Source organism: Embiotoca jacksoni, unplaced genomic scaffold (assembly GCF_022577435.1).
Source record: "Embiotoca jacksoni isolate LCO1_2020_lvr unplaced genomic scaffold, fEmbJac1.0.p SCAF_9, whole genome shotgun sequence".
Taxonomy (NCBI): Eukaryota; Metazoa; Chordata; class Actinopteri; family Embiotocidae; genus Embiotoca; species Embiotoca jacksoni.
Window position 1 is genome coordinate 5,129,533 of NW_027185447.1, and position 13,927 is coordinate 5,143,459.

Sequence of the window (13,927 nt, forward strand, 5' to 3'; positions counted from 1 at the left end):
CGGTCATAAAGCTGCTACACTGTGTGCTGCCTCAAAAGTACAGTAACACTTTTTATTATTGCCTCGCGCTTCCTGGAACAGAAACCTTGACTCGCTTTGTAACTTCAACCTCCGGCTATGAAACAGTTGCGCCGCCGACATGTCGTCATTTCAAGTTAACGAGGTGGCTCCGGTTTATCGCGGCATCACTGAAGTGAAGGTGAAGGCAGCCCCCTTTTTCCCCCCTCAGCCATGGAAATATAAAATATATATTACTTGACATCTCACTTTAAACAGCAGCTATTAAGCCAGACGAAAGGATAATACAGAATACAGTTACTATAGTAACCAGGAGCTGGGTGGATGCAGGAGAAACGAAGGACTGTGGTGGTGATTGGAAGGAGATGGAAACCTTTCATGTTCAAGCTGTGATAAAATCCATCTGGATGCTGCTGCACTGATAGGTGACAGATAAGAGTCACATGTTGAAAAGTACAGGTGGAAAATGAGCCATATGTTTTCAAAGAATTTCAGATCGTAATTGTTTTATATTTAGACATTGTTTTTAGTACATTGTAATTAATCTTTATAGGTTGATAATGCAATTTTTTTTAAAGTCGGAATTTACATCATAAATGAAGGGTGAAAATAGAAGACAACTGATTTCATAATTTTTTTTAAATCACGTTTGCCTAATAAATTGTTACAAATAGTTTGGATATGACATGTTGTTTAAGTGGCACACACTATAATTTGCCTGTTGAACGGTCAGGCTAAATATATATTTCAACCTGCCATCGATTCCTCTTTTAGCCTTTGTTATCCTCTCCCTCTCTTTCTGTATTCCTGTCATCTGCTGCCTCTTTAAATCCTTTCACATCTTTCCCTTCTTGTTTCTCTCTGTTGTTTTTCACCCGGCTTCTTTAGGTAAGCAAAGCTTATGAGCTCCTGCAGTGTACAGCCTGCCTGGGGTGTGCAGCTTAAGATCCATCATTTTTCATGAAGAAATACTGTCTTATTTTCAATCTTAGTAACATCTTTGAGTTGTCAATAAGAACACATGCGGAAGCCGTAAATGGAACTGGGCTTGTTTCGAGAGCACGGCGAACAATATTTATTCAGTGAATTATTTATTCATATCAGTGTTTGGAGCTTCTTTGGGCAGAGACTATACATACTGTATCATCTGCAGCAGTGGATCTGAACTGGTGATCAACAGGTGTAACACTTATTGTTCATATTGTGTCACCACAAAAGGTCATCTCACAAAATCAGTAAAAACTGAGTAGAAAAAAAGTCACAAAAGTAGGCATAAATCGACATAAAATTAACAAGTAGTTCCGAACCAGCGATCTGATTGGTCAACTGAACACGCTCAAATTAGCAGGACAGCACATCCTGCTCATCACCAGAAATATCACTCCGCCTTCTCAATGGCAATATATAGTTGTAACTGATTTTCAGATAATATGCAATATAATGTTATTTTTACTTGTCATAGGCCTTTTAAATGTAAACCAATAAGGGAAATCGTGTCTTTCTTTGTCATTTTTGTCGCTACGAGCACCCGTACCGTAACACCACGGTTGACACTTGGCTACTATCCTAAAAACATGTGTCCATGGATTACTTTTTTCAGCGTATATCTTGTTTACGAGAAGAGTGAACGAGCTAAGCAATTTTGTGTTTCTATGTGCTGTATGTAAGCAGTTTGAGAAATCCCATGATCTCGTAAAAGCAATAAAACAGACTAGAAATTGTCTCTGTTGCTAGGTTGTTACTAAGAGTCAGCCTACTTCCTGGAGTGGTAAACATCGCATACATTACATTTGCTTCTACTGACGCAACTGATTGTTTTCCAGTTCCTAGGTATGCCCCATGTATTGCCATGGAAATCACACAAACAAAATGTTTTATATTTTGAGAGCAAATTGCCCCACAATATGAATACATTTTGATTACGTATTTTATTTAGTTCGTAACTTGTCTTATAATCGCAATATTACATGAGATGGTGTGCTTTAACATCATCATTGCCACTTCGGTGGTGCTTTTGTTTTGTTTTTTGTGTTCCTTTCTTTTGATGCTCTTTTTTATCGTGTCTTGCCTCCGACGATCCCCTTTCCTCCTCGCTCACCTTTTCCATCTCTTTCCACCTCCCCTCCTCTTCCTCTGATACTTCTTTCTACGACTTCTCTGTCTTTAGTCTTTCATTATTTTCTCCTTCTAACTTCCCTATCCAAAAATCCCTGTTCTCAAATCTCTTTCCCTCAACAACCCATTGTTCCTATATTGCACTATATGTTCTTTGTTTGTTTGAAGCTTTTATCATCATATTCTGCCTCCCCAGAGCATTATATGACACTGCAGTGCTTTATTGGGTGCAGTGCAGTCTGTCTGACGGCCAGCAGTCATATCGAGCCCTTTCCTTTCCTTTCCTTTCCTTTCCTTTCCTTTCCTTTCCTTTCCTTTCCTTTCCTTTCCTTTCCTTTCCTTTCCTTTCCCCCTCTCTCTTTTTCCCTAATATTACTCTTTGTTCAGACCATTTTACAAAGCTGTGCAGTCTAGACTGTCTCTAACAGGCTTCCATCCTGAGTGACCAATCCTCCATGAAAAGCATTGACATGGAGGCGCTGACGGTGGTATAACTTGTTCTAATTGGGGTCAAGGCTTGTTTGGTTTGAGGTTTAGCTTACAATTTTTTATTTTTTTTACCACGGTCCTGGTCAAAGCAGCCTAACAAAAGGCTTTACAATGAAGCCTGTCTCTTCTCCTCCTCAACCAGACTCAGTTACAAATTCAAGTTCTGCCTTTTTCACTCGCTCTATTAGGTTTTACTGTCAGAAACTTCTGACTCCCTTGTGCCTTAGCCATCATTTTTTCTTTGTCCCTGGTCTCTCCCCTGTGATTAGATGTGTTAAACTGGTCACTGTGTGTGTGTGTGTGTGTGTGTGTGTGTGTGTGTGTGTGTGTGTGTGTGTGTGTGTGTGTGTGTGTGTGTGTGTGTGTGTGTGTGTGTGTGTATCTATATTTTGAGTTGGTGTTCATTCCTAACATTTTAATACTCAAAAACAGGAAACCAACCAGTGTCAGCAGCACAGGATTTAGGGGAGCAACTGCTCCTGTAGCAGGACACCTTTACAGAATATAACGTTATTCCACATGTTTGCAATCAACATCCCATTATACTCTTCTATAAAACTAACGGTGATACAAGATAATGGATTATTTTAGTATTGTACATTCTTAAGTAAGGTTACAGAGTTAGTGTACGGTAGGCAGACACCCTCTCTGCCTTTAGATTTAGTCTTAAAACCTTCCCATTTGATGCATCTTACAGTAAGGGCTGGCTCACTTGACCCTGAACCACCCCTATAGATGTGGGTTACTGGGGGACCTCCCATGATGCACAGAGCAGCTCTCCTTCTCTCTTTTTGCTCTCTATTTCTTTAACACAGATGTTTTAATCAGACTGTTTTATGTCTTCATTTAATAATTGCATGTGCTGGTGTGTGGTTGTCTTTTTCTAACTTGTTATGTCACTCTCTTGCCATCTGGTCTTTGCAATTGTAAAGTGTATTTGGGACTGTGTTGTTTGGCAAATCTGCACTTTAAAGAAATTGATTGATGCAGTCAGTAGTTTGTTCTAGACACCCTTTGATGTTCATTTTGTGGGAATGTGACACAAATATAACATTTATTATCTTATAATTATCATTCTATTTATATGGACACAAAATGCAACTCAGGGGGAAAAAATTATAGCTGGTGTTTGTGGTTATTTCAACTGTACAGTTTCAGTTCACCTGTTATTCCAGGTGTAAATCAATCACTGACCAGGTGGCCAGTTTTCATATCAGCAATCTCTTCATCCCATATCCTGGGATGAGAACCGCTGCTGTAATAAGAGGACACTGACGGCAGCCATCAGAGCTTCAAATCCGTATTAAATATTTAGAAGCCAACATTGTGTTTGATTTTCCCTGGTGAGAGTATTGAGTTTAAATGTTTAGTTTCTGTGATGTTTAATAGTTCATATTTTTTTCAAATCTTTATCCAGTGTTTGAGTAGTTGTCTGCGGCTGTGTCGAACATGAGAATTTAAGTGGGTTTTTTTTATATCTTCTTTCTGATCCAGGATGCTGAGAGATTTTCTTTCATAATTCTTGTAGTTTCCCTTCTACAGCCTCAATACATACTGTAATATTTAACCTTTTTAAGTTCTACTGAAAGGTGGTTGCTGTCTTAACAAGCAGGGTAACAAGGGTACAAGGTTAACAAGCAGAAGTCCGTCCTTTTTGTTTCCCCTTCGACTTGTTGTAATTGTTCATCTTTCTGCTGCCACCAGAACATCCTGCGAGGCTGCAGCGTGCTACTGGGTCCCAGCACCTCTGGGCTTTGGCGGGCTCTCGCTCAGAGTCAGAACCACATCCCCGGTGGCGGTCCAGCCGAGCTGACAGAGCTGCTGGAGCAGTACACCCAGAACCTGGCCCAGAACATGAAGCTCACCTACCTCAACCCTGTGGCCTTGATCGCGCCCAACATAGGTGAGTTTACACCGACTACACACAATCACACACTGACTAATCTCTAGTCAAAGCCAGTGAAATGGAATAAGACTGTCATAAAATCTTAATCTTTACAGACAATTGTTGCAGTTTTCTCATAATACTGTAAATCACAGCTGTGAAATCATCTTGAATGACTCATTGTAAAGCGGGAGATGAACAATGCTAATGCAAATGACGATGGCACAGCCAGAGTGTTGGCAGCAGCACACAGTGATAATGTCACACTCCTACACATACACAGCAGCTAATGTGCTCAGCTCATGCACAAAACCCCCAGAGCGCTGCAGCACTGGCCAACATACATCATCCAGATTTACAGATGCCAAAACTAACACAACATCACACCAGACACACTCACACACTCACAGGCTGGAGTGACGGATAACATCACCTAGGCTAAAAATAAAAAAAAGTCACTTTTTTTTGCATTTTCTGTAAATGTATAGACAGTTTGACACACACACACACACACACACACACACACACACACACACACACACACACACACACACACACACACACACACACACACACACACACACACACACACACACACACACACTCCCTTATACATCTGCATGTATGGCCACATGCCATGTGTTATTTCATTTCTGGCATCCCGTCACTTGTACGCTTTGCCCTTTTTCCACATTTTTCTGTCACTTGACCAGCGTGACGAATACTGTTAAATAATCTGCAGCACATACAACATGAAGAGGTGTTGGAAAGGCAGCAGCAGCTTTGGCAGGGATGAAGCCAGTGACAATGAATTTCACACTCCGTTAATGCTCTTAGCTACTCTCATAGATTGAATTACTTTTAATATACCGTGCAGCCGAAACTCACAAAACTCATCAAAGTTAGCAGCCACTGAGTTTTGCCTCTCCAGCTTCTTCCAGTGTGGTTTGGTAACACGTGGTCTCATACGTGAAGAAAATCTAAAATCTTCTCTGCCTGTCTTTGCAACTGTAAACTGGCTTCTTTTTGTATCTTGTCTATGTGACTCATCTTTTTCTGACTTGGCTGTATTTGCTTCACTCAAAACGCTCTTAAATAACCTAAAAGCGAAGCCGGATGCAGATTCCCAGACGGAGGGCAGAGAATTAGCAGCAGCAGTGAAAGCAGAAGGAATAAGAAACGCGCCTGACACAAAACTTCACACTCCTACACACACAAACATAGACAGTTAGTGCTCCCAGCCAAATGGAATAGGATGAATAACATGGGGAAGTATATGGATGGATTTGACACACACCATCTGTAAACTTGCAGTGTACAAGATCCTTGTCCTTGTCAGTTATTGTTCCCATTTCAATAATTTTATTTGACTAATAAACCATTAGTTTTTGTATCAAAATTATCCAGACAAACACTTGTTCTCCACACACACACACACACACACACACACACACACACGTTTTACACGTCTGTTTTACTGAATGATTTCTCCTCTCTATATTGAGTGCAGTTCCACTTCTGTTTGCAGTGTCAAGTGTTCACTCATTATAGAACACTTCACATTGACCATGTACTTCCTGTCCGCCACCTCATTTAATCTAATATCACATTCCTTCTCTGACACTGTGTGTGTGTTTATGGATTTTCCATGGGCTTTTCATATTAAATCACAAACCACAGAGAATAAACTGGTGTATTGGCACAGAAGGTTCAGGTTTCCCCTTCTGATTCTTATTATTTTAGCTGAAGAGAAGGAAACTGAACCCGCTACACCTATAAACCAGGCTGAGTAAAATTCTCAAATCAAATAGTGTTTGAATCAGTAGACTGAAAGAATTGATTATGGTAGCATTTTAATAAACAATTGACGCGTAGGTTTTGCATCCATAGATCAATTCCTACTTCATTTTTTAGACATTAATACTGGTTTAGCGTCTGCTTTCATTGCTTATTGTGTGGAAGGTTTGTTCCGTTATTTTTCCTAATAATTACAATTTTCTTATAATCTTGTTAAACAGGTATCTACTGCTGAACTGCCTTGTAAAATTCACGCACATAATTATTTTAGCCAAAATAAAAGACATATTTTGTACACAACAACTCGACTTTAACAGGCTTTGTAGCTAAGATGCGTTGTATACAGTAGGCTGCAGTTTGTTGAATCCTACCTTGTTAATAGTTGGTTTATCTTTGTTAAAATGATAAAGGACTCAACTGCACTATCCAGCACAATAGTTATATATCTCAGTACAGGAAGCAGTGACACTAGGTGTGGATGAGAAAATACTTTGTCTGGCTGAGGCAGTTGGAATAGAGGCCTCCTTAAAATAGGCAGCAGAGCTTCTTCTCTACAACAGGAAGCAACTGTGGTGAGAAATGCTGCTAATGCTGCCTGTGGTGAAACATACAATCTGCCTGTTACTTCGCCCAGTCACTTTATGGTTATGCATCATAAATATATGGTCTGCAACATTAACACTTCATTTATATTGTGTCTAAAAATATTTTCATGTCAGTTTGTTGCTTCCTGTTTGTTCGACAGTCATGAACCTGGACCGTGTGGAGAACCACACCCATGTGCGGCGGCGTTTCCCGCGTTACCACAACACCTTGTTTCGTGGTCAGGCTTCGTGGGATCCCTACACCCACGTGATACTGCCCCCTGCTGCCCTGGTGCCACAACGGCAGCAGCAACACAACTGGAAGGAGAAGGAGCGCACAGAGAAAGAACGTAAGAACACACGAAACAGAGTTTAAGTCTTCACAGTGTTAGTGGAAATAAACTCACTCAGACGTCTCAATTTCAGCCTCAGCTCCCCAGAGCGCTGCCTCAGCTCCCGTCAGTATCTCAGCCAATCAGACGGGAGAATACACCGCAGCCAGACGCACCGTTTCGTTACCTGAGCCTCCCATCACCATCGTCATAATGCTGATCTACCGAAGTCTGGGTGCTGCCCTCCCTCCCAAGTACCACACAGACCGCCGAGGAGTGAGGTGAGAATCAGTCACATTGAGAACAACAACTATCTGGTTACAGCAGCTCTCCGAACCTGGAATGAAGAATGGAGACTGGATACACAGTAGATGTCTGAATTAACCATGTATCTTTTATTATGTAATAAACAGTCATCATTTAAAAAAAACCATAATGCTCAGAAAATATTTTACTGTCTTAAATTTGAATTTATTTGTTTATTCATTTAATGTTTATTTGTATAGTATGGAGCATAAATCCACATAACACACTTTTATAGCCTGAGCTAATTTTCAATGCCAGTCCCTAGATGGACTTTTAAAATATTTAAAACTCCCTACAACACAAACACAAAAGAAAGTGCAAATTACAAACTCAACAATTAGTATAAACATTCAAAACACAGAACTCACAAAAATATACAGACAGAACAATACAAGATGAAATAACAAAGAAACACATCATAAAATAAGAGCAGCATATCAACCCTGACTACAAGACTGATCCCTCTTTAAAAGCCATTTCAGTTTGACTTTAAAATGATCCAAATCAGGATCCATTTTGAGTTCTGTCGGTCAGGAATTCAACATGTTCCCCCAAAAAGGAAATGATGTTTGGTCCAAATGAGGATTTATGTCAGGTCACCTTATAATTGCTCCATGTGTTACTGAGCACCAAAACTCTGAGTGGAAGCACAAGGTCACTGAGCACCTTTGGGTTGCTTATTTGTCTGATCAACCCTCAATGATAGTTTATTATGAATTGCATTAAACAGACCAAACAAAAGCAAATCTTTACATTTGAAAAGCTGGAACTATAAAATGTTTGTCATTTTTGCTTGATATATGACTAAAAAGAACAATTGCTGATCTCAACTGTACGTTGTCATCGGTTCATTTTCTGTCTTTTGATTAGATTTAATTTAGGACTCGTTTCAGTATCGCCTTACGTGACATCTGTTCTCTTCTCTCTGTCTATCGTGCTACTTCTGCCTCTTTTTCTCTCCTCTCTGCCTCTGCTGTTTCTCACCTTTTCTCTGGGTTCAATTACCAAGTAACAAAGTTGGGGTCAATAAACACTCATTTATGTCCTATCTAGTAAACAAATCTCCTTCCTCTCTCTCTTCTACTGTCTTTTTTACCAGAGTCTTTTGTCTTTTCTTGTGGATATATGGTAACTCTGTACTCGCTCTCTCCCGTAAAGGCTTCCCAGACACCCAGTAATGAACTCCCCAGTGGTCACGCTCTCTATCTACAACAACCAGACGTTTGTAGGAGGACACTTGGACCAGCCCATCCTGCTGGAGTTCAAGCTTCTGGAGACAGCCAATCGCAGCAAGCCTCTGTGTGTGCAGTGGAACCACAGCAGTCCGTGAGTACAGATAAAGAACACATACACTTGTTCATAGACTGCTACATGCACACACACACACACACACACACACACACACACACACACACACACACACACACACACACACACACACACACACACACACACACACACACACACAACTAGGCATTATGATAGTTTATTATCCTTCACACTGCATCAGTACTGTTGATACAACTGAAATTCAGAGTATATTTAACAGTGTAGTAATTATTAGGATGCGAATAATAATATTATATAGTCAAAAAAACGACAATATCTCAACATCAAAATTCAATGTTAATCTAATGAGTTTAGGTTTTAGCTATGTTTGCTATTAACAATGAAATATATTAAATATCTGTCTTTACACTTTCTGTCACTGGACTTAGCTCAGGGGGACTGATGTTTTTAACATTCAACACAGGTAACGAACTAGGTAGGCTAGGCTACATAAATCTGGATATTTTACCGTATATTAAAAGCCAGTGCGTTGCTCCCTGTCGCCACAAAGCAAAGTGACATCAAACTGACTTCTCTTAGCTCTCAAAAAACTCATACTTTACTTGTAGGATTTTCCTCCCACGACAAGTGCTCAAGTATATTTTTCCTCCACTGACTTTCCCACTTCCCAGTTGCTCATGAACGCACCATTATTATACACATTCTTTCTCTGCACACCTGTCATAGTAATAAAAGCACAGGTGAAACTGATGACATTAATGACAGCTCAATTCTCTGAGGTGTCCACTGCAGCAAGTCAGCATGCACATCAACAGAACTGTACTGCTGTTGTTATTAACATAACTAATTACACTTCTGCATTTCCTTGTTACAGCTGTTAAATGTCTGTCGAAAGAGACTTGCTCAGTGAACTGGTGCTGTCAAGGAGATAAATTCTATCTTTATGTGTATATGTGTTAGAAAGGAGTTAGCATTATTCACATGAAGATCTGCATTTCAAAAACTGCCATCATTTGGACCGGAAAACAATTTATTGAATGACAGTTTGACTTATAAATTTGGCGGTTAGACACCATCGTTCAGTAGCCGCTTCACAAAGCGATGTGCCAAATGGATGTAGGAGATAAGACAGGACATCCCGGAGCATAGACGCTGGAGGAGGTGCAATGTTATATGCTAAAGATTTAACAATTTCCACATGATCAACAGCTGGCAGGAAAAACTCCCTTTTAACCGGAAGAAAACCTCAGACGAAGCAGGCTCAGAGGTGGGCGGTCATCTGCCTCAAACAGTTGGGGAGATGACTGATGGAAACTTCAGATGAGGCTCCCAGGAAAGACAAGTCGAGAATGTGGTGATGGGCAGGAGGAGGGTTGTGTGTCAGAAGGTCTGAAAGGTTTAATCACAGAATTACAATTATATTTAAAGAACAAAGATGAGAAACTTATTGGCCTGAAAGCGCTTGTAGAAATATCATTGGGGACTTAGAGCAACTTTGACAGTGTGGGAAAGCAGAAGTGATGAAGCAAATAGAGCAGCAGGAAAAGCCACAGAGGAATGATGAAAAAAAACGTAAGGGAAAAGATCTTCCTTGCTGAATTTGGGCTTAAGCTTCATTTTCAAAATCGCACAACCAATTACTGATGATGGAAAAACACACATAATACGAACATGTCTTTGTGCCTGCACGCTAGTCATCTTTTCACTTGTGGTCCCTCGTTTTTAACCCTTCATGTCCGTCTCTCTCTCTGCAGGTATGAGATCGGAGGATGCTGGACGGTGAGGGACTGTATGGTGGTGTACAGGAACACCTCTCATGTCCGCTGTCAGTGCCAGAGACTGGGCACCTTCGGCGTCCTGATGGACAGTTCGCAGAGGGAGGTGAGCAATCACTCAGTTTACTCAACTACTTTTTTATAATCAAATGAAATCAGTGTTTTAACACCAATTTACTCGGAGTCCCTTTCTGCCATAACGAGGCATGTAATGGATTTCCCATCAGTTAACCTCATACGTACCTGTGCTTCACCCCGTGTCACGCTACCCTTTTTTATCTGAACATCTTAGCTGGTAATTTCTGGATCAGGTTGGTGTGAAAGCATAAAATCCTAAAGAGAGAAATCCTGACTGACGTTCAAAAGGCTAAAAGAAGCCTTGTTACAGCTGTAAAAGATTTTCACGGCTTAATGGAAAGTCCCCCTGCCCTTCACTTCCCCGGCATACTAAGTTAACAATGTTTCAGATCTTGAGACAGGAAAACCTGTCTAAGTAATGCATTCCTACAAACTTTTATGTTTTACAAGAAGCGTCTTCAATAAAATGATTTATCATTTTTATGAGTCCAGTGCTACGAGAAGAGTAGAATCGCATTTCCATTTATTTGAGATGTTGAAGATGTGCCCAGTTTGCTCAGATGAAATTGTTGTTAATTTCTGCCATGTTTACTGGCAGCAAATGTTTTCTGTACATGCACAGCAGTGATGAATCGATTTCATGCTGTTGATACTCTGACAGATCAGACGGGTCTGCTAGTTGGCTCGGTCTGTTGTTTGAATCCTTTTAGACATGTTACCTCGGGATTTGCTCATAAAAGTAATAGACTTGACCCTTGATGATTTGTAGGTCTTATATGAGACAACTTGCTGGCTGCTGCAGCTTTGTTTTCTGCAGTTCACCTACTTGCTTTCCAAGTAATTTAACATCTTGGCTATAAATAGTGACAGTTCACATTGACGGCAGACAGAAGAGGGCAGACGGTGACCTAGACTGAAGTAGCAGCATTTCAGCATGTTCAAAAGCTTTGCTTTCATCGCTTTGCCTTATTTCACCTTGTTATTTTAAATTTTTTTCTCAATCTTTATCTACCGTTCCTTTGTTTGCCAATTTTATTCCTTTTTTTTTTCTTACATTTTCTTTTCTCCACAAGTTTCCCTCTCATTTCCTCTGCCTACTTTCCTTTTTATCTGCTCTCAACAATGTGATATAAATCCAATAACACCTTCTCTTTATCTTTTTTCCCTCCTTCTCGCGTCTCTCTATGAGCAGCAGTTGGAGGGTGACCTGGAGACACTGGCCCTGGTCACATACTCCTCTCTGTGCGTCTCCATGCTGGCCCTCCTCCTCACCGTCCTGGTGCTCTCCTGCCTCCGGGGCCTCAAGTCCAACACCAGGAGCATCCATTCAAACACAGCGGCAGCCATGTTTTTGTCAGAGCTGGTGTTTTTGCTCGGGGTCAATCAGACAGAACAGCAGGTAGGTACTGGCGGGGGGTTGTGAACTTGTTTTCCGGCAGCTTTCTTTGTTGCCTTTATCTTAATTGGTTTCCTTTTTTTCAAACCACTGCCCATGTACTTTTCATTTTTCCCCACATTGTGAGTGAGGAATATGTATTTAGATCTTAGCCATATTTTGCAGATTTAAAGGTATAGTCACAGTGGTAGCTGGTCATGGAAAACCGGCATGCTTTTTGCTATTCAGTGGAACATTACCTGCTGTGTCCTCCTTCTCTGGTGCAGCAGTAGCACTGTCCAGATATTTTCCAAGAAATATCATATTTCTGTGTTTCCCACAAGTTGAGAATTTACATGTGATTGTGGGTGTTGCGAAATATGATCAATGTGCATGCAGAGACTCATGCTGGTGAGAGGGGGAGAGTGTAACCCAGGTTATTATCTGTAGCTACAATCTACCATGTTCCCTAAATGCTGCAGGCTATCGGTAGTTGAGGTGACTAGGTGTCCCACTTTATGTGGAACTGCACAGTATTTTTATTGCTACTGTTTCCCACATGTTGTGGGAAGTTTGACTGGCTCTAGTTTTCAAAAGTCAGCACTGCAAGACAGACGCTTTTCTAAAATCTGTCTTTTTTCAAAGGCTGTGAAAAAAGTGGGGTTTTCATGGGGCTGTGTTTGATGTCAATAAATGTGGTAGAAAGCTGGCACTGCAAGAGACCATTTACTATCAAACTTTAGCTTCCTTTTATGCTTTCTAAGTTAGATAGGGATTATATATAATTTTTAGATTACATGTCAGCACTGGTAATATGTCCCACATCATCCCACACAAACAGTCTTTGACACACATTTGGTTTGTTGGATCTGTTCACTTTATCGGTAAATGCTAGCCAAGCGGCTGCGCATAGGGAAGCTTGTATTCCTTACTCAGTAACTGCAGTGCATGCACCGTGTTTGTGGATAAAAAAATAGTGTGCAAATAAAGCGTTCTAGTGTAAGATTGACACAAGTATAAAGTGTTTCCCCAACCAATGGGACTCCCCACCACTCTGAAAGAGGGCTTTTAATAGAATTGAGGGCTTTTAATTTGGAACAGAAAAGATATAACTTTGATCCCTCTCTCAGTCAGTGACAGACATCGCTTTATCTGGTCTGTTGTGGTTTGTTTGTAAAACACTGTGTTCACTGTTTCAGTGTTTTGTTGGGGACAACTCTTCTTACCTCCCTGTCTTTTGCTTTCTGCCCTCAGTGTAGCTCCTTCCTGTTCACATATATTTTCTGCTGCTTCTTTTACTTTAAATCCTCTTCCTATTGCACTCAGTGCTTTCTCCATTTTTCCTCTTCCTCTGCACCGTTTCCTCTTGTTTCCGTTGTCTCTCCTGACCTCTGTATCTTTATATTTTGTTACATCACATGAATGTACAGTGTGTGGGGGTGTGTTTAAAAAGCAGCGAGTCTTGATGAGAAGGGGCACTGCAAATATATGCTCAGTCAGCATGAAATCCAATTAATTAAGCTGTATCCCCCCACATAGTTGACTCCACAGCTCTCACAGTGCGACTGGTTACTTCTAGCCGAGCAATATGTTTGCTAATTCATGTACATCATGCTTGGGAGAGCGTGTTAGTGCTCACAGTGGTCGTGTGTGTTTTTATGTGCTTGTGCATATTTTAGTCTTTCTATGTTTTTATGTGGAACTTGGATTGTTTGTGTGTGGGAGTGCGAGATTCATAGTCTTGCTGTATTACTTTCACGGCTGCTGCTTCTTCTGTGTCATGATTAGCTGTTGTTCGAAATTTGTACAGAGCTTCTTTTGACTTTAAAATCTGGGACTTACAAGTCTGCTTTCCTTAACTTCGAGATGTGGAGCGCTCAGAT

The 13,927-nt window shown here is 40.7% G+C and overlaps 1 protein-coding gene across 2 annotated transcripts in view; it reads left to right on the forward strand.

The window, feature by feature from the left end:
* Window positions 1-13,927, forward strand: part of celsr3 (cadherin, EGF LAG seven-pass G-type receptor 3) — a 111,315-nt gene that overhangs the window by 80,297 nt on the left and 17,091 nt on the right. For both annotated transcript variants that reach the window (XM_069141586.1, XM_069141587.1), the window contains 6 exons: window positions 4,327-4,525; window positions 7,050-7,238; window positions 7,315-7,501; window positions 8,685-8,852; window positions 10,571-10,697; window positions 11,862-12,068. In XM_069141586.1, the coding sequence (XP_068997687.1) occupies window positions 4,327-4,525; window positions 7,050-7,238; window positions 7,315-7,501; window positions 8,685-8,852; window positions 10,571-10,697; window positions 11,862-12,068 (1,077 nt within the window). The remainder of the gene's footprint in view (window positions 1-4,326; window positions 4,526-7,049; window positions 7,239-7,314; window positions 7,502-8,684; window positions 8,853-10,570; window positions 10,698-11,861; window positions 12,069-13,927) is intronic.